General features: G+C 43.9%; 1 protein-coding gene across 3 annotated transcripts; it reads right to left on the bottom strand.

Moving 5' to 3' along the window:
- Positions 1-3,431: 3,431 nt before the first annotated feature.
- Positions 3,432-15,152, bottom strand: TAL1 (TAL bHLH transcription factor 1, erythroid differentiation factor). 3 transcript variants are annotated; one of them, XM_029618396.1, is made up of 4 exons: positions 14,940-15,152; positions 9,857-10,197; positions 9,414-9,511; positions 3,432-6,796 (listed from the first exon to the last, which is right to left on the bottom strand). In XM_029618396.1, the coding sequence occupies exons 2-4, from the start codon at positions 10,153-10,155 to the stop codon at positions 6,372-6,374; spliced, it is 822 nt and encodes a 273-aa protein (XP_029474256.1). In that variant the 5' UTR covers positions 10,156-10,197; positions 14,940-15,152; the 3' UTR covers positions 3,432-6,371. The 3 variants fall into 3 exon arrangements, with proteins under 3 accessions (XP_029474256.1, XP_029474258.1, XP_029474257.1); XM_029618398.1 differs by lacking the exon at positions 14,940-15,152 and adding an exon at positions 14,173-14,926; XM_029618397.1 differs by lacking the exon at positions 14,940-15,152 and adding an exon at positions 13,973-14,166.
- Positions 15,153-19,106: the final 3,954 nt, after the last annotated feature.

The raw sequence follows: 19,106 nt of genomic DNA, 5'->3' as shown, positions 1-19,106 counted from the left end.
GGCCACGGAAAGACACTCTTGTTTTCTTACAAGTGCACTCGCATCCAGCAACTGCCCCACAAAAGGATTTCCTCTTTCTGCCTGTGTGTTCTCCAAGCCTCCCTATTTACCAGGCTGCATCTGCCTGGTGGCAGCCGCTACGGTCATTACCATAACAGAGGGCAGGGTTTGGCCCTATTTCTTCAGCTCTCCTGTGCAACACAGGCAGAATGGCTTCTGGCTCCAAAACAACAGTGCGTAGTATTAGGTCACTGTTTTGGCCAGACACCAAGCAGACAGATGTAGCAGCAGGTACGTTCGGGGGGGGGGCGGAATGGAAACCTGGGCCTGCGGGGTTTTGGTTTTGTGCCTTCCTTGCGTCCTTACTTCCTCGGTGAGAGGCTGTTTTCACGTGCGAGCTCGGAGGAGAACCCACGCCGCACTGCGGCCCGCGCGCCCCGGGGCATAGAACGCTCTGAATGGGCAGCGGCACGCGCTTCGCGTCACGTGGTCTCTGGGAACCGGCACAGCCCCTTTTGCTGCTTGGTGTGAACAGGCAGGGAAGGACAGCGGAAAGCGTGGGAGCAAGGCTCCGGGACCCAGAGCGGCTATTAATTACAAATCACCGTCTTTACACTGGGATCCCCTAGTGGCACGAAATCAATTAAGGGCCTGTGAGAAATGATGCAGGGTGTATTACAAGGTGGAATTAGCACATCTCTGCAGAGCTTGCTCTCACACATAAATGTATTGCTGCCATGTAGTTGGGGGCGTGAAGCCTTTCTGGATTTTTCTAAGGCTTCTCCCTATTGTGTGGCTTCTTCCCCGAGTCATTCCCATCTGTGGCTTTGCTAAAAATGACTTCTGAAAAATAAAACACTTGGGTTTATGTATGTGCCTGCCTTGTAACCTCCAGCTCCGAGGCTACCCAGTGAAGCAGCCAATGAAAGACGACTGGACCGCTCAGGCTCAGTGTGACGTCATCAGACAGTGACCTAGTAACTGTACAATGACATCACGGTGAGACATGAGCAAAGACTCAAGGGGGTGAAGGTTGTGTTTATCAGTAAGAACATAAGAAAATGCCATACTGGGTCAGACCAAGGGTCCATCAAGCCCAGCATCCTGTTTCCAACAGTGGCCAATCCAGGCCATAAGGACCTGGCAAGTACCCAAAAACTAAGTCTATTCCATGTTACCGTTGCTAGTAATAGTAGTGGCTATTTTCTAAGTCAACTTGATTAATAGCAAGTAATGGACTTCTCCTCCAAGAACTTATCCAATCCTTTTTTAAACACCGCTATACTAACTGCACTAACCACATCCTCTGGCAACAAATTCCAGAGTTTAATTGTGCGTTGAGTTAAGTTGGAAACCACACTTATTACTGCTGTATACAAAAGGGGTAGGATTAACTCCAAGGCTCTGAGCATTGTTCACTTCATATTTTAAATACCACAGTATTTTGTATACAGCAGTAATAAGTGTGGTTTCCAACTTTACTGATTAATGTTTGGAAGTTGATGTAAGTGGTATTTTACAATTCCTTGTTCAATGCAGTCGATTACATTGTTGATCATTCAAATAAATCTGTGACTTTCTATTTTAATATAAATTATTAAAGTGAATCTGTTTTTTAATTCCTTTCCCTTTGCAATTATGAGGGGTAGTGTTGGATCTCCCAGATTTTGGTGGATAGGTGTCTTCAATCCAGTTTCAGTGATATACTTAAAAGTCCCATTGTCCTGATGTTCTGGATTTACTTCTTTGTGGTTGTCCTTGCTGGGACCTGGAGGGTTCCTCCTCACTCCTTACTTCACTATCCTGGTGGGGCTTAAAAGTAGAAAAGGAAGTTTTGACTAATCAAAGCCCTGAAACTAAAGATGACTCTTGGGGAGGTCCTTAGCCCAGGGATTACACGCAATAAATAAATTACCTTCAACCAATGTGGTATGGATTTCTTTTAGTTTATAAAGTGTATATATTTCCTGATTTATTTATTTATTGCAGTCTACTCCCAAAAATTATCATTTCTGAGGCGCTACTCGATGTACAAAAACACAAAAGAGCCACTGCCATCTCAGTAGAATTTGCAGTCTAATCAAGACAAACGTATATAAACACATATAAGTTTAATATTTAAAAGTATGAGGGTCGTTTTTCAAACCTCTCCATTTTGGCGTTGCACCAGCACACTTTGCCTTTGAACCTGGGTAAATTGCTTTCTACCTGTTTACATGGCTTTTGAACACGGTCCCTGCTGTGCCCAGGGGGGCTTTTACTGGCCTGCTCTGGGAGGGATGGAGTCAGGGTTAGCACGGTTATCCAGTTTAATTAAAGTCTCAAAGGGGAAGGATTGCTGAGGGTGACACATACTCTTGCAGCAGCCCTGATCTGGAACGACTTCAAGTGGGGGGAAAGGCAACTGAGGGGAGAAATGATAGAGGTGCCTAGGATCATGGAGGATGTGGAAAGCAGAGGAGCTGGGGGAGGGCAGCACCCGATGAAACCACCAGGGGACAGGTTGAAAAGAAAGGCGAAGTCTCAGAATGCAGAGTGACCCGGAGGAGCTGATTGCCGCCCACAGGACATTGTGGAGGCAAATAGTGCAACCAGGCTCCAAAAGGGATTGGACAAGTCTGCGGAAGGAGATAGATCAATCACAGTCTATTCAGCAGAACAAATCCTCGGATATTATATTTGCTACATCTGAATGGCTTACAAAGTATAAATCTCTGCGGTGCAATGCAGTATATTTTTTAAAGAGATTGAGGATGTATGAATGAAGGGGAAATAATAGAAAACAGGATGACGTCTATAATGTGCGTATTGATATTCCAAAAAGGAATATTTAGGTGAAATATCGCATGTAATCATTACAATCTGAAGTTTCACTTGAGTGTGATTTTTTTTTTTATCTTCTTCCTGTAAATCATTCTTTAATAAGCCGTTATCCGAAGCAGAACCCCGTTACCAGTCTTGCTTTCATTCTGGCTCCAGGGCATCTTACAGATCCCCTGCCTGCTAGAAACTGGAAGGCTGCAGGAGGGGATGTGGCCTTTCACAGAGGAAGGTTTGCGCTGACCCTGCATCGCTGCATGGCCTTTCGGACTCTCTGTTTCATTTCAGTTATGAGCACCACACGTTTTCTCCTTTCCAGCTTTTCCCAGTTCCATGACGCTGCCAGAGGAGGTCAAAGCTGCCCTAAAACTCCGCTGGGTTCTGCAATCCGAGAGAGCTTGGTTGAGACTGCGAGCCAGTCCCAGGAAAGGGCTCCCACACCAGAAGCTGAGGGGAAATTCTCTACACTGGGAGATTTGGGGGATCAGAATGAACCTCTAGTCTTTTTGCTTACACCTCTCACTGTCCCCCGTTGTCTTCCAAACCTGTTCAGCTTCTCGAATAACGCGGGAAGCAGAGAAATGTTAACCCAAATTTAAAGCAAGATGATATTGGCTTGTAAAACTTTATTTAGAAAGATCCTTGATATAACATGTTATACATATATTACAACAACTGTGTTATTTTCTAAATAGTACATCCACAGGCTCACCTAATTGGCTTTACAAAGATAAAGGTACCAGATCTGGACACTTAATTTCTGCAAAAAAAAAAATCTGCAGAAACCAGAATCACCAGATTATTTTATAATACAAGAATGGCTGAAAGTGCTGTTCAGACGTAAGTGTGATATCAAAACACAGGACAGGCAAGAAAGATTAAAAGCAGAAGATGTACCATTCAAATCACAATTAAGTACAATTATACATACCTCATTTACCTAAACTGTGCATTGCTAAGAGGCTACAAGTATTCAAAAAAAACAAAACAAACCATAAAGGGTTGGTTGTACCTTTTTTCATATTTCAGCTACAAAAGGAAACCTGTCAGGTTAGCAAACTATTTGAAACACCCCTCTGCCTCAGGGTGCCGCGTCTGAAAGGGAGTCAGCGGCCTTCCCTGGGGGGCCTCTGTGGGTCTGGTGATGGAGGACACATCCGGTTAGGTGACAGATTGAAAGGGGTCATGCCTGCTCTGGCTTGTTCTGCTGGTGACATCATGTTCGCTTGGTGTGATGTCAGGAGCAGGATGAACACAAAAGGGGTAGAATTAAGAAAGAAAGGGTAAAAAGGTAAGGTGTGTCCTTTGGCAGGTAAACAAAGCTGAAGCAGGTGCGTAAGTTATGTGCCTCCCCCCCTAAGTTATGCACCTTACTTTGAGAGGACTCAGCCTTCTTAATGTGCATTTCTCTACTGTAAGCTTAGGCGTAGAAGAATAAGCACTTATATGACATCAGGGGCATTTATCCAAATAAAGGCAGAATGCACTACTTTTAGCCAAAGAATCATGAAGACAAAATTGCTGTCATTTTCCTACCATTATTACATTTCATTATGCAAGAAATTCATCCCTTCCAATACATTAAAAAGGCTGTTCTTACAGATATTGTGTTTTCCCAAATTATTATTCATACCTCTCTCTAATTGTGCTCTGAAGAAAGTAAGTGTGTCCGGGTATAACACACTAACCTCAAACAGCAAACGGGTGAACACAAGTGAAGAAAGGGAGATATATTTCCTGTTGAAAATCTCCCATACGCACTGTGCAACATGGCAAGAAAGATTTGTCTGATAAGGGACTCCAGCTCCCTGCAGAGTGTTGTACCTGAATGAGTACAATAAATAGTATACTGGGTGGGAAAATAAGTTAGAAAGGATCTTTCAACCAGAGCACTGCAAAGCTTTCTGAGTTTTACACTGATAATATATCGTGACTGCGCTGGGAACTGGGGTTTTACATATTTCGGAACATGGGTGTGGCGATAAACCCATCAGTCATTATTACACTGGAGACGAAATCAATTTATGATTTATCCACAGAACAATCTGCCCCAATTTATATCACAACTTTTGCCACTAGAATATTTTTAAATGCCATTTGTTAGTGAATATTTAAGCATTCATTCAGTGGCTCAACCATCTGTATATTACATAACTACAGAATTCTGGGCCCATTGTGGTCACATGGGCTTGTCAATAATATCCAGGAGCTACGTGGCTTGGTTATAAAATGAGTTGCTCTCAGGGCCAGATTTAAGAGTTTGCTGCCATAGGTCGTGAAAGAGAGAGAGAGGCAGGAGACCCTGGAGATCAGAAAAGTGGTGGACACCCCTTCCCCCACCACCTTCCAAAGTCCCAGAGTGCCATAGCAGTGCCTCTTTGAAGTAGGCTGGAGCAGGCTCACTCCTCTTTGGCCTGCCTATGTGGCGCTCCAGGCTATTGGCTCAGTTGCTTCTGCCTAAATCTGGGCCTGGTTGCTCTTTTCCATTCTAGCAATTAGGTTCTAGGGAAAAGCAACAACTGAACTTGTGCTTCTAGGAAGATGGTTGTATTTTCTTGGGAAGTGAAAAGGCACCCTGGCTTGGCCTAAGATGTTGAAGGCACTGGCCGATTGGCTTGTGTTGCTTGAAGTGTACCATTGGTAGCAGCAGTACGAGATCTAGAGAGACTACTGGGAGCTGTAGAGATTCCGAGCCAGATCTTCGGTTTGTAGCAAATTACTTAGCACTTCCTTTCCTGGCGGAGCAAGGGCACAGTGGACATCTCTATAGATTCAGCAGTAATAATGGACATAATTACAACCATTTTCCTACATGCGTACAACTTTCAATAAATCTTTTTGTTGGTGTTTAACATTGCTAAGTCTAAAGAAATATGTTACAGCATTCTCTTGGTTACTGTTGGTCAAATATTATCACCATGTAATTAATGTCATTAAAAAAGTGTACCTTTCGTTCCGAGGTAAGCTGCATCAGGCTCCTCTCATGCCGTATTTCAGTACTTTCAACAAGTCAGAATTAGATTATGTTTAACTAAAGACTTCCTGCCTTTTTAACAGCCACCACCACTTGGAATTGCAAGGTCCTATTGTCATTGATTCAAAAAGTGGCTTATGTGTTTTCCCAGCTGTAGAAGCATGGGTCATAGATTTTCAGATTTTCCAGTTCCACCCACAAATGAAGCTCCATCAAGACCCAAACCAAGACCAGCAGAGGCTGAAGAATTCGCTTTTCTCGTGTCCCCTTTTCTTCATAAAGTAGACCCATCTGCCGCTAGCCATCTATCACACATTTTATTTACAAAGATATTACCATCTTTCTGTTTTAGAGAAAGTACCCATCTGAAGAACCTTCATTTGGTTTGTCCTTCATTTCCTTTTCAGCAGGGAGACAAGACTTTGTGAGTGTGCGGAAGGGAGGAATGAAGTAGGAGGGGAGCGAGGGGAAATTGACTTTTAAGGTGGATGTTTCTGGCCAAGCACGAATGCAGCATGAGTGCCAGGCCCTCATGCAGATTGGAACCTGTGCTCTTCCTCACCAGTTTGCAAACTTGTCATCGTTGACCGTTGCCCTCTACAGGAAAAATGGATGGATGGAGGCTCCGCCTGTGCTTTGAATCCAGTGTTTCATGGTCCTCACTGAAGCTGTCAGGGCTTCCTGCTCCATCTAATGAGCTTCCACAGCTAGAGTTTGGAGATGGCGATAACATGTCCTGAAGAAGGACCTCTTGGTCTATTCCAGTGTCTTTGCTCCCTTTACCCCTTTGGTTTCCCTCTTCTTCTTGGTCATTGAGAAGCTTGGCCAGGAAATTGATATATTTCATTGCCAGACGAAGGATCTCATTCTTGCTGAGCTTTTTGTCTGGCGGGTGAGTTGGGATCAGCTTCCGCAGCTCTGCAAAAGCCCCGTTCACGTTTTGTTGCCGCCATCTTTCCCTGCTGTTGGTGAAGATTCGACGAACCACTTTTGCTCGGGTGCCTAAAATTGTAATAAAGGATTAGAAACAGCACCAAATATATTATTTATTGTGGCTTTGTGACAATCAAAATATTGTTATTATTTAGGAAAATAACCAAATATTATTAGATTAGTGTAAGGGCCCACAACAAATGACAGCAGGGGGGGGGGGGGGTGAGTCACTCTCCTGACTAGATTGATCTTACATGTACATGCACACTTACATTGTGCGCTTACCCTCAAAGCTCATTTTACACGAGCATACAAAAAAATGCCATCTTGGCATCCAATGAAAACATTATTCTTATTCTATTTCTTCTTCAATTAAAGCTATTAGGGCATCATTTTGGGTAGGATACCAAGAGGTCACCATAAGGAAACAAAATCCGTCATCAAATCTCCTGAAAATGATAGTAATCATGATTGTCCATTAAATAAAGGTTTTATCTCATGGAAGACAAAGTCATAAGCTACTACTGGAAACCACTTAGAAGAAGAACGTGGTAAGCTCAGAGAGAACATATATGATTAGTGTTTTGGTCCCTTTCTGTCCCTTTGTGTGCAAGGGGACCAAAACACTAATCATATATACATGAGTCTGTTCTCTCTGAGCTTACCACGTTCTTCTTCTAAGTGGTTTCCAGTAGTAGCTTATGACTTTTTCTTCCATGAGATAAAACCTTTATCTAATGGACAATCATGAATGATTGCTCTCTGCAGTGTTTCTACAATAGTGAGGATAAATCTCCATTGCCAAACCATAGTTTGCATAAGCATAGCTACTATTAACACTTCTTTTTATTTTCTTAGGTATAACAGCGCAGGTATGTGCCATATGCTATCATAACCCGTCCTCTGCATGGTTAAAGGCATCTGCATCCCATGCCTCACACCCCAGCCAGGGTATGAATAACTATAACTTGCCATGTGTCGGGTCATATAAGCATCGCAGAACCTAAGAATGCCAAGAAAAATTAAATCTTTGAAGAAGTAAAAAGAAGATATTTTTCTATTGCTAGTGCACTAATCCCAGTTTCAGGCATTCAAACCAGTTTCATTTAAATTGTATTATCAATCGCATGCCCAATCATCTGAAGTAAAATGTCACTAGAGCACTTTTACTTTCTAGCTCATTACAATCACGAACCTATTAATATTTACTCAGATTCCAGGGAAATTCAGCGATCGTTTGTAGATTAAATGTAAAGACACATGCCACATTATGGGAAAACAAGGGAGAGAGGGTATCAGGACAAAGGAAGAGTAGGGAGAAAAAATCCGGTAAGTATTAGGACAGGATGCAAGGTAAGGAGAAAGGCAGCGTCTATTGGAAAATTATCCTCTGCAGTCCTGGGTGCTTTGCCATTACTCGGTGACCCATTTCTTGATGTAACCTCCCTGTGCCTTTGTTTTGATGCAGTTTTTAAAGAGTACAATTAGCTCCTTTAAATTATTCAGAAATGTGATGAAAAACAAAACAAACTTTTAATCAGGCAAAGGTGCTGATGCTGGGAAATGTAAGAGCAGCGTTGAGCAGTCTACATTCGAACCACTGGGAAGGCTGCACAGCAGCACAGCCCGAAATCTGCACGGCACACACAGGTAACCCAGAATGGGTGCCGATATGCACATGCTTAACCCCAGATAGATAGCGCATGTCACTGGGCAACTTAGATTAAAGCTACATAAATGTTAGCTTTTAATGAGCAGCAAATGTTGTGGGTAAAATCCCTGGACGGGTCGTCATGTCAGCCGGAGCAGCAAAAAAACAAAACAAAGAAAAATACCCCAAGCAGCGTGGTGACACATGCATGTGACCCTTGTCCTTGAAACTTACGTCTCAATCAGTCTGTTGGTGACACCACCAGGCTCTGTGTCGTTTTAGAAAGAATCAAGTAAAGGAAACTTTGAGAGCTAATTAGTGCATCCCGCGAATTTTACCTATGATCTGACAGGTTAGAAGCAGATCACATCCCCAGACTGCCGACTTATCTGGGACCAAAAGAACCCAGTTCTGATGAGGAGGAGGAGGAGGAGGTCTGATTTGTCAGAGCTGCTGCAGCCAGATCGCAGCTTGGCAGCGCTGGGCTACCGTGTGCAGAGACTTAACTAGGCTAGGGCTTGATAGCAAGGAATGGCTGCTGTTCTGCAAAATTCCCGAGCCACACAATTCGCCAAATACTTGGAGACATTCCGTCTGTTACATCGGCTTCCCCCTCACCCAGTAAACGTGATGTGCAGAGTGGTTTAGGGGAGGGATAATTGGCTCCTGGTGCATATTTCTCGTGCACCTCCAGCTGTGCCAGAAGAAGGGAGATGCAGGCTCATCCCCTCTGTCCCTGGCAATGGCTTGAGGGAGCATTAATCTGCAGCCTGCGGGCCCGCAACGAGCACGTGCGTGGCAGGCACTTCTCAGAGCCCCGGTCCCACGGAAGAAGCAACCTTCCATTCTCCGTGGGGCTAGCAAAGAGAAATCAGTCGCCGCTTTCTTTCCCTGCTCGCCACCATCCAGGAGCAGCGCTGGCAGGTTGCTCTTAGCCAGACTAGGCAGCAGAATGAAAGGCAGGGGCTAGGAGCCGAGAGAGCCACCGGGCAACCTAGGGCCTGTTGGAGCTGGAGAGTAGGGAGCAGCGCTTACCCCCTTCGATGATCTCCGTCTCGTAGGGGCCCTCTCTGCGCTTGACTCTGCTGCTGCCGTGGAACATGGGGAAGGCGTCGGGGTCCTCAAAGTAGACACTGCGGGCCGAGAGAGAGAGAGAGAGAGTCAGAGCAGAAAGCAGGCGCGCACCCCCTCCCCCCCCTCCCCCAAATCAGTGCTAGGCAATGCCCCCATGCATCGTACAAATACTGCATTTGAAACCCCCCCCCCCCCAAAAAAAAAAAAAAAAAGCAGCTCTGTCTTTCACAAGCAGCGGTCCTGACTCCCAATGAGATGCAAAGCAATGAGGAGGTGCAGGAGAGAAGGCAAAGCAGGGAGGGGAAGGGGGGAGAAAGCAGGGGCAGGGTGAGGAGCTGCAGGAGAGAAGGCAAAGCAGGGAGGGGGAGGGGGGAGAAAGCAGGGGCAGGGGCAGGGGCGCGGACCTGCTGGCGGCGGCGCCCAGCGGCTGGCCGAGGGTGTAGAGCATGGCTCTGCCGGCGGGCTGCGGGGGGCTCAGCTGCACCATGGGGGGTCTGCACAGCTCGGTGGTCGGCACCGTCTGCAGCGCCTCGCCGCCCGCCTCGCCGCCTTTTATGTGCAGCGCGCCCGCCCCGCGCCGCAGCAGCGCGCAGGGGGGCCCCGTCTCCTTGGTGACTCCGTTGGGGGGGCCCCCTCCTGGCTCCTCCTGGGGGCAGGGGGACGGGTCCCGGAGGGGCAGATCGCTCTTCAGCCTTTCCATCATCCTGGGCGACCCCCTGGCACCCTGGGCACCTTAGCAGAGAGCCTGCAAGAAGGAAAAGGCATTTCAGCGCGCGCCATCGCAGCCTTCTTCTAGCCTTTTGATTTCCACTACAATAGTGTATGTATATATATATATATGTATGTATACATTCATATATATACACGCACACCAGTACATTCGTATATATATAAGCAATACACTACAATATATATATACATATATATATACATACACACCACTACAATAATATATATATACATATGCAATATATAAGCAATACACTACAATATATATATACACACATATATACATGCACACCATTACAACAGTGTAAGCAATACTGTGTGTGTGTGTGTATATATATATATATATATATACACACACACACACACATACATACACACCACTACAATAATATATATACATATATATTTACATGCACACCACTACAATTGTGTGTATATATATATACACATAAGCAATACATATATACATATATACATAAGCAATACATAAGCAATACACTACAATATATATATACACACATATATATATGCACACCATTACAACAGTGTAAGCAATACTGTGTGTGTGTGTATATATATATATATACACACACACATACATACACACCACTACAATAATATATATACATATATATTTACATGCACACCACTACAATTGTGTGTATATATATATACACATAAGCAATACATATATACATATATACATAAGCAATACATAAGCAATACACTACAATATATACACACCACTACAATAATATATACACATATATATCTACATGCACACCACTACAATATTATATATATACATAAGCAATATATAAGCAATACACTACAATATATATGTATACACATATATACATGCACACCATTACAAAAGTATATATATATATATATATATATAAGCAATACACTGCAATATATATATACACACACACACACATATATATACATACACACCACTATAATAGTATATATACATATATATTTACATGCACACCACTACAACAGTATATATATATATATATATATAAGCAATACACTACAATATGTATACACATATATATATATACATATACACCACTATAATAGTATATATATACACATATATACATGCACACCATTACAACGGTATATATATCGTACAAATACTGCATTGTAGTGTATATATACACTACAATATATATACACACATATAAATACATACACCCCACTATAATAGTATATATATATACACTAGATACATGCACACCACACATATGTCTATTGTAAAAGCACTGCCATTTCGGAGGGGGGCGGGGGGGGGGGGTTCCGGGATATCTTTCGCTCCAGATCAAATTGAAAACGAGCAAGTGTGTAATTGTTTATTCATATTCAGATGATTAGCACTTAAACAGCAGAAAAAAATTCCTCCGTTCCTGTACGCGTCTTTCTTGCACTTTATTTAGGCCAAACAATATTATTTTGCTTCCACCTTGTTTGCTCTTTATTTTTTGTAGACCAGAATAATAGCAAGCAAATAAGATCTAGGCACCACAGGTTATCTCACTATCCGTGCCTATTGGCGGGGAAATGCGTTATACACAGGACCCATACTGAATTCTGGCCGTGCAGATAAAAGAGACTTTTCCTTTCTGCAGAAAATTGGTTGCAAGTATCATCGCATTCCATCGTAGCAAAATTAAAGCATATGTGCTTTATTAGTAGGGAACTAGTTGCCCAAATTAATTTTATGTTGTCGAGCACCTGCACAATCTGAAGTTTTAAAATGGCCAGGTTGCATGATTGCCTATGGATAGACGCCTGTGACAAGACAAACTATTTTTGCATTACTGTAACATCATCACGTATTTTACATTAAGCATGTACAGTAAATAAATGTAATAACCAAAGAGTGAAACCAGCAATTAGATGGAAAGAGTATAAATAAGGTAGGCAGTAGCATAATTTCTTTAGCTTGAATACTTCAAATACAAACATTTCAAAACATCTTCCTTTGTAGACTTTTAATTTGCAATGGTTGAAAAAAAAAACCCAGATTGCTCTTTCAGAAAGCGAGGGGAATTAATTTTTCTTCCATCCAAGATGTGGGGGAACACGAGTGAAGTGCAGTAATATTGTATTCGGTAGGAATACAAAGTATAGATAGATGCAGTAGTCAGATGATTTATAACCAGCTACCCTTGCGGTCTATAAGAATCTAAATAGTACAGTACTAAGTATGACCGATCTCTAATAGGCGCACAATTTGTCACACAGCAAATCTACAACGCACCTGACCAGAAAGGCTGAATGAGGTTTACAAAGATCTCACAATTACCTTTCCAATAGGCACCCGCAAGAACAGTCCCTAAATCTGCTATCCATTTTAAGCTAGCCATCCAATTTGTACGTTTCTGAGCGGTTTTTGTTTTTTTTGCTGTTGTGTTTCATTAATGAAATAGTGTAGTTTCTGTGTTAATTCATTTTAAAGATCTACAAATAAACAGGTATCACCTACGACTTGTTTGTTGGCTTTTCTCGCATGGGGAATCCCTAAATCGTGGCATTTTGACATTGAGGCTAGTCTGTGTAAATATATGAAGAAGATTATCTAAAGAATATTTAGGAACCTTCACTTTCAGTTTTTATTTTATTTTTTCCCAGGAATTTGTCAATTTTTAGTATAACAAAAAATGGGAGAAAAACGGTGGAAATAAACTGAGTCTTTTTTTTTTTTTGCACTGATTTTATCCCATTTTGGTTCTTTATAAAAGACGCGGATAAATTCCCTAGAAAAAAAATAAAATAAAATAAAAACCGAAAAGGAAGGTCCCGCAAGTCTATTGATAAATTACTGGGTAATCGACGCCGTGATATTTAATTCAAGTCTGATCATTAAGACAAGACGCCAATAGTTTAAACTAGAGAGCCTTCTCTATAATAAGATGCCAGAAAGCGCACAGAAAACGTGGCTGCCCTTTATTCCAAATCCAAGGAGGACCCAGAAAGGCAGCCCTGATTGTCTTCTGCCACATACAAAGCAGGACATATTTGCCACCTCTCTGCACAAAGGAGCTGGCAGTGTCCTCTGCTTCCTCCTACCTGCACGATACTGCAGGAGGGTTTTAGGGCCAGGGGACCACACTGACTATATGTGGGGTAAGCTTCCTCCCATCGCAGTTTCTCCTGTGTTTGCAACATAGAGCAGGCAGACGGTTAGAAAAATGTTTTCACATCTTTTTTTTTTTTTTCCTGCTTATTCTGCTTGTTGGAATAATTTGAAAAGGTACATTTGAAAAGAGAAATAATGCATGAAAGAGCAGGTTCTCGTGTCCTACGTTACTGTTGCGAATCTTCTTCATTATTAATTTAAAAAATAATAATTATATCTTCATATATGTGGAGATATTCGTTTTGGGTTGGGGTTTTTTTTAACTTAGAATAAGATACGCTTTCGCGGGATACATTATTTTTGCCTGTCAAAAGCCCTGCATTTTGTTTGCAAAGAACTGCTTTCGGGGAAAAATAAGTTTCATAAAACCTAGAAATAGGTTTCAGCCAATTAATACAGGCTCGCCTAAATGTTGGCTTCATCCCGGGAATTGGGGAGAATTTACAGAACAGTAAATGGAAGGCCACTCCTGTCGGATGTGTGAAATTATAAAGCGCATTGCACGTTTTTATTCTAACAAGAGAGAGACAAAGGGACCGGGTAGGTGCTCCTTAGGGAGGGTCGGTACCACAAAATTGGCATCGGATTATACATTTAGCTTGCTTCTACCAAAGATAACTTTTGGTTCTCGGTTACTTACAAGTAAAGGAAACACGAGACCGTTGTACTGAAGCACTCGGTCTCCTCTGCAAGTTTTGTTGCTTTGGAAAACAGGAAATTATCTGACTCAGTCAACGAGGCCGAAAAGCAAGTGTCATCTCCCCAGCAGGAACATTTACAGCGAGAAAGAGCCAAATGAAAGCTCCTTCCGAACCGGGTAGTCCAAAGGATTCTACTTACAGCTCCAAGTCCGCCATGGCCGAGTGCTTCCCAGCACTCAGAGGCTCCCGCCTGCCGAGTCCATTCTGTTAGTTTAAATGTCACTTTCCGGTCTTTCTCTGCTATTTTCGACCGATTTAGGCGTATAAAATTGGCCCGATCGCTGGGTTCTGTGCCAGATAAGCCTGTCTACATTGGCTTGGTTTGGGAATCATGGTTGTGGTTTCTTTGTTGTTGTTGTTGGTTTTTTTTTTGTAATACACAATAATTACTTTCATCCATTATTTCGCAGGTATGCGAAGGACAAGGCCCTTCCACTAACGCTCCTGTTCTTCAGCCGCCCTGTAAAGCCCGCGAAAAGCCATTCCCACGCAGACAGTTCGGTTTCTGCCTTAGAAAAATAGATTTACGGAGAGGAAAAAAAATGTCCCGAGCCCGCTGCCTCATTTTTCCTTTTTCTTGCCAACGCTGCCTTTCACAAACAGGACGTCATTAAACAAAACACCAGCTTGCAATTTTTTTTAAATACCCCCCCCTCTCCTCCTAAATATAAGGGGGTGCCTGCGTGTGTGTGCATGCATATCCATGTACGTACATACATGTGCATGTGTGACAATACACACACACAGTCACACACTCACACCAACACTTCCATTCGTTCGCCGGCGCATCCCCCATAGAGAAAGCGAAAAACAAAAAATCGAGGATTCGATTTAGCGCAACAACGAAACGAGTGCGAAAGCAATCCAAGCCGTTTTCCGCCTGCAACAAAAGAGGATCTTACTCACCGTTTGCTTGCCATTGGTAAAAGTGAGTGGAACCATTTTGTGGCCTACTCACAGCCTCTCTCTGTGTATGTTTTTTTTTTTGTTTTTTTTTTTTAAGGTGTAGTAAGTGCTGGGTGGCTACGCTGGAATTGGATCTCATTCCCCATCACGTCCAGCATCCTATTTAGTATGGAGAGGAGAACACTGGTGCAATGTGACCAGCAGAGATAAGGAGGCAGCACTGGCCCGCCTGCCCCGATAAGCCCCCAAACCCATTATTTATGAAATGATTCATTATTATTGGGCCGTTTTATCGAGGGAAAGCGGAAAAATATTGCAGGGATATATGCAGAGGAATAACTTTGGAATTCAGCCTTTATGGGGATTTTTTTTTTTATGTGTCTGTGCCCAGATGCTCGGAAAAAAAAAAAAAAAAGGCAGCAGGAAAGTGCAATCAAGTGCCCTGTGCCTGCCCACATCGGAATAGTAATTCTTTATTTTACTTCTGTAGGAGGTTATTGTCGTTTTTATTATTATTAATTATGATTACTATTAAATATGGAAACGCCTCCTCGATCCTTAATTAAATGTAATGAGCCCAGTGAATTAGTGAGCCCGTGAAAGGAGGATTCAGCACGACAGCAGGGGTAAACAAAACGGAGCCTGAGCAGAGGGAACCTGAGCAGATCTTTCTAACATTTCTCTGCTTTTGAATTTAGAGGGAAATGTAGACAGTCATATTTACCAGTACTGCCTCCATCTTTGTGGGCACCACATAAAAACATAATTAGCTATATTTTACAACTTAAGCGGTGCAGAATCTGGATTTGGAACTTAAAGTAACTTAAAGTATAGGGTAAATTAGAAAAAAATATTTATGGAACTTAATAGTTCTCACAGGAAAACTGGAAATTATGGAGCATTTTGTGTAGGAAGAAGAGAACGGGCAAGCTAAGATACCTTACCATGGCTTCTCAAACCTGCTCTGGGACCTCCACTGCCAGTTGAATTTTCAGGATACGCTTTAAATTAAATTTGCATACATTGGAGACCCAGTATAGGCAGATTTATCTCATGCACAGTCCTTGTGGGTATCCTGAAAACCCGAGTGGCTGTGGGACCACCACCACAGCTTTGGGAAGCCCTATGCACGCTCTTATCTCTTGGTAAATATTTTACGAAGTGGTTACCTCCAAACCACTCTCTGTAAACCCCCTACCACTCGGCTGTAAAATGCAGTTCCATCGTTTCCAATGAGACGGGAAGTGTAGCCAAGAAATGCACAGAAGTAAACGCTAAACCACATCAAGAAAAGTATTACACACACACACAAACATGCATACATACATATATGTATAAAATAGAGAAAAATAACTAAACAGTGTATATATCAAGTGTTCATATACATAAACTGTGCTAATACACCACAAGAACGTTGATGCAATATTTTTCGGAGAAAACCTTATTAAAAAATAAATTTATTTGAAGCTAAGTTAACACTCTAATAAAAACGAATACATATACCAGTTAATGCACATTAGCTGGTGAAGAACAGTCCTGCTGAGAACCTTTTCAAACTGCTTGCACTGTCTATTTGTTCAGAAGGGAGAATCCGTGCCCCACAAGGGTCCATATTACCATATAATGCAGATGTTTAAATAATCTCATAGGTCCAAACAAAAATGATGGCGAACGTCTTCATAATATCCTAGCAAATTCCCAAATATAAGGGCTATACTGGACAAACTCTGCTAAGAAGCCACTTTTTGCAGCTCGTGGGATATGTATTTCTTGGTAGGGAATGGCTGTTTGGATGGTTATAGTGGGGAGCCCTGGGGGGAGGAATTGGACAGCCGCATCCGGTGCTGAGTGTGTGGCAGAGGGATATATGGGGCAGACGTTGTTATTCCAGGATGCGATGCTACCACCTGCCATAGGAAATGTATTTATTAGCTTTCATTTCGAGAGGGGGGGGGGGGCTCGAACTCTCCCTCCCCCCACTTCTCAGCTGCTCTCCCGATGAAACAGAAAATGAAAGATTGGGGGGAGCAACTTTCTCTCTGCCCCCACCTCTCATCGGCTTCACGTGCAAACAAGTCCGGGCATTTTTTTTTCCAGTTGGTTTTATTTGTGCGGCGTTTGCATTTGCCGCTTGGGCAGCGGAGGTCACACGAAACGGGAGCGCGCCGTGAATAGCGAGGAGCTGTTTAAATGTGGCGGGAGACGGCTTGTTCTTTGCTTCTTCCCCGTGTATTCCGGAAAAGGACAAATCGCTTTGCTGCTCCGAGTTCTCCCCTTCCCAGGGGCAACTTTCCTGGGTTAAAAGTCTGAATCCTGCCTGGCACGATGAATGCATCACAGAGGGATGGGGGAGAGAGGCACTGGGGTCGGGGGGGGGGGCGGTATAAGAAGGCGAGAGAAGGAGAGAAAACGCCCCTCCCCCCCCCCCAGCTGTGGTTCCGACCTAGGTGCACGCTCCGAACTCCTCGGTTCTGGTGCTTAATCTGTCGGTGCCTTCCTCCGGGGCCCAGTGACTGATCGCGGCCTCTGGTTGGGGGGGGGGGGGTGGTCCTGCCCCCCACCCCACCAAGCTGCTCAGGCTGTGGGGAGCGAAAGGTTGGGCAGTCCCCGGCTCCCCCTCCCCCATGTTGGTCTCAAGCAACTGCATTTTCGTTTTAAAAAGGGAGGGAATAGGTCGTCGGGCCCCCCCCCCCAACAATGGCTGAAAGAGCGGTAACCACCATGGGATTTTAAGGGGGGGGGTCTGTCCCTTCCCTGCCCATCCCGCGATGCGCTGGGCCGCGTTATCTGCAGGAAGGGGCAGCGGATGGAAAGGTCTCAGAGGCTTTGGCCCAGGAAAGGAAGAGAAGCGGAGAATCCCGGGGCTCCTGAGCCTTAAACCCCCCCCCCCCCCGGCGCTGATGGCAGGATGTGCCCCGGAGGGGGTCACAGCGAGCCGGGGGCACTTGCGGGCCGTGTTTAGGTTTCATCCAGGAAACGCCAGCAGCGTCGGCCCACTTCCTGCCCCCAACAGGAAACGCCGGAGCTGGAGCAGGCCTGGCAAGGAGAAAGCCTGTTTGCTTTAGATTAGCGCTTATAATCCCTGCTCGCATGAAAGCAGCTGCTGGCAGGTTCGCCATAGGCTCGCGCCATAGGCATGGCTCGCGCTTCCTCACTGCCAACCCACTCAGCCTTAATGACTGTGACCCAAGGCTGGCCTGGATCCTAACAGGAATAGGACCTGAGCTGCTATGTCACCCACCTGTCAGATACAGCACAAGGCAACACAACTCGGAATCCAAGGGGCCAAACCTGCAACTAGTGCCCAGGAAACGTGAAGGGACCTGCTGAAATATAGACAGACAGACAGACAGACAGAGCTCCTAGGAGGGTTTTGGGTTTTTTTTTTTTAACATTGATCCTTGAGTGTAAGAGGAAGGGAATAAAACAAGTATCCAGGTTTCAGAGTCCTGTGGTCTAAATTCCTAACAAATCAGAAAATATCCAAATTTAGGAATGGTAAAATAGAAAAATACTTAAAAAAATCAGACATTTAGAAGGCCCAGAAAAATGATCTTTTGAAGGTGATACTAGGCTAAGCTGCTGGTGCCCCTCTATTCCCTTTTTGCAATGCTCCAGGCTCTGTTCCAGCAGCAATAACTTTTAATCCCACATCCGAGTCATGAGGCCACCTAGTTCTCTTGGATAACTACGATATTCTATGGTTGTATCAATCCGGTTGCTCCCCCCGTCCCCCTCAATTATTGCTCCACAGCAAAAACAACCACCAAAATGCCATCCAAAAATGGTATTAGCAAGTATGGCTTAGGCACCATCTGTGGACAAAACTGAAGGCACGCTAAATGGAATTTGTGGCAGGAAAGGATTGGCCAACAAACAAAAATATTAATCAAATTCGGTGTTTGAAAAATGCAACTCAGAGGCCCTGAGTGGGCGTACATGGTCCTTATCTGCTGTCAAGTTCCAGGGCGCTGGTAGGTACAGGGTAGGAAGATATAGCCTTGCGAACAAGCCACCCTTCACTCCCTCGTGCATAGAGGCAAGGGAACAGTGATAAGGACAAAAGAAGCCAGAAATATTGCAGACCATGAACTAAGTCAAGTTGGTACCAGCAGGATAAAAGTAGCCAGAAACCAACCAGCTTGGTCCTGGCAGTTATGGTGGCCA

The sequence above is a fragment of the Rhinatrema bivittatum genome, chromosome 10, assembly GCF_901001135.1.
Source record: "Rhinatrema bivittatum chromosome 10, aRhiBiv1.1, whole genome shotgun sequence".
Lineage (NCBI taxonomy): Eukaryota > Metazoa > Chordata > Amphibia > Gymnophiona > Rhinatrematidae > Rhinatrema > Rhinatrema bivittatum.
This window is presented reverse-complemented; position numbering and strand designations above follow the sequence as displayed.

Coding starts and splice junctions, on each gene's coding strand:
- TAL1 (XM_029618396.1), bottom strand. CDS start 10,155: ATGATGGAAAGGCTGAAGAGCGATCTGCCCCTCCGGGACCCGTCCCCC. Junction 9,512..9,856: donor CTGGGCGCCGCCGCCAGCAG/GTCCGCGCCCCT, acceptor CTCGGCCCGCAG/TGTCTACTTTGAGGACCCCG. Junction 6,797..9,413: donor GACGGAGATCATCGAAGGGG/GTAAGCGCTGCT, acceptor TTACAATTTTAG/GCACCCGAGCAAAAGTGGTT.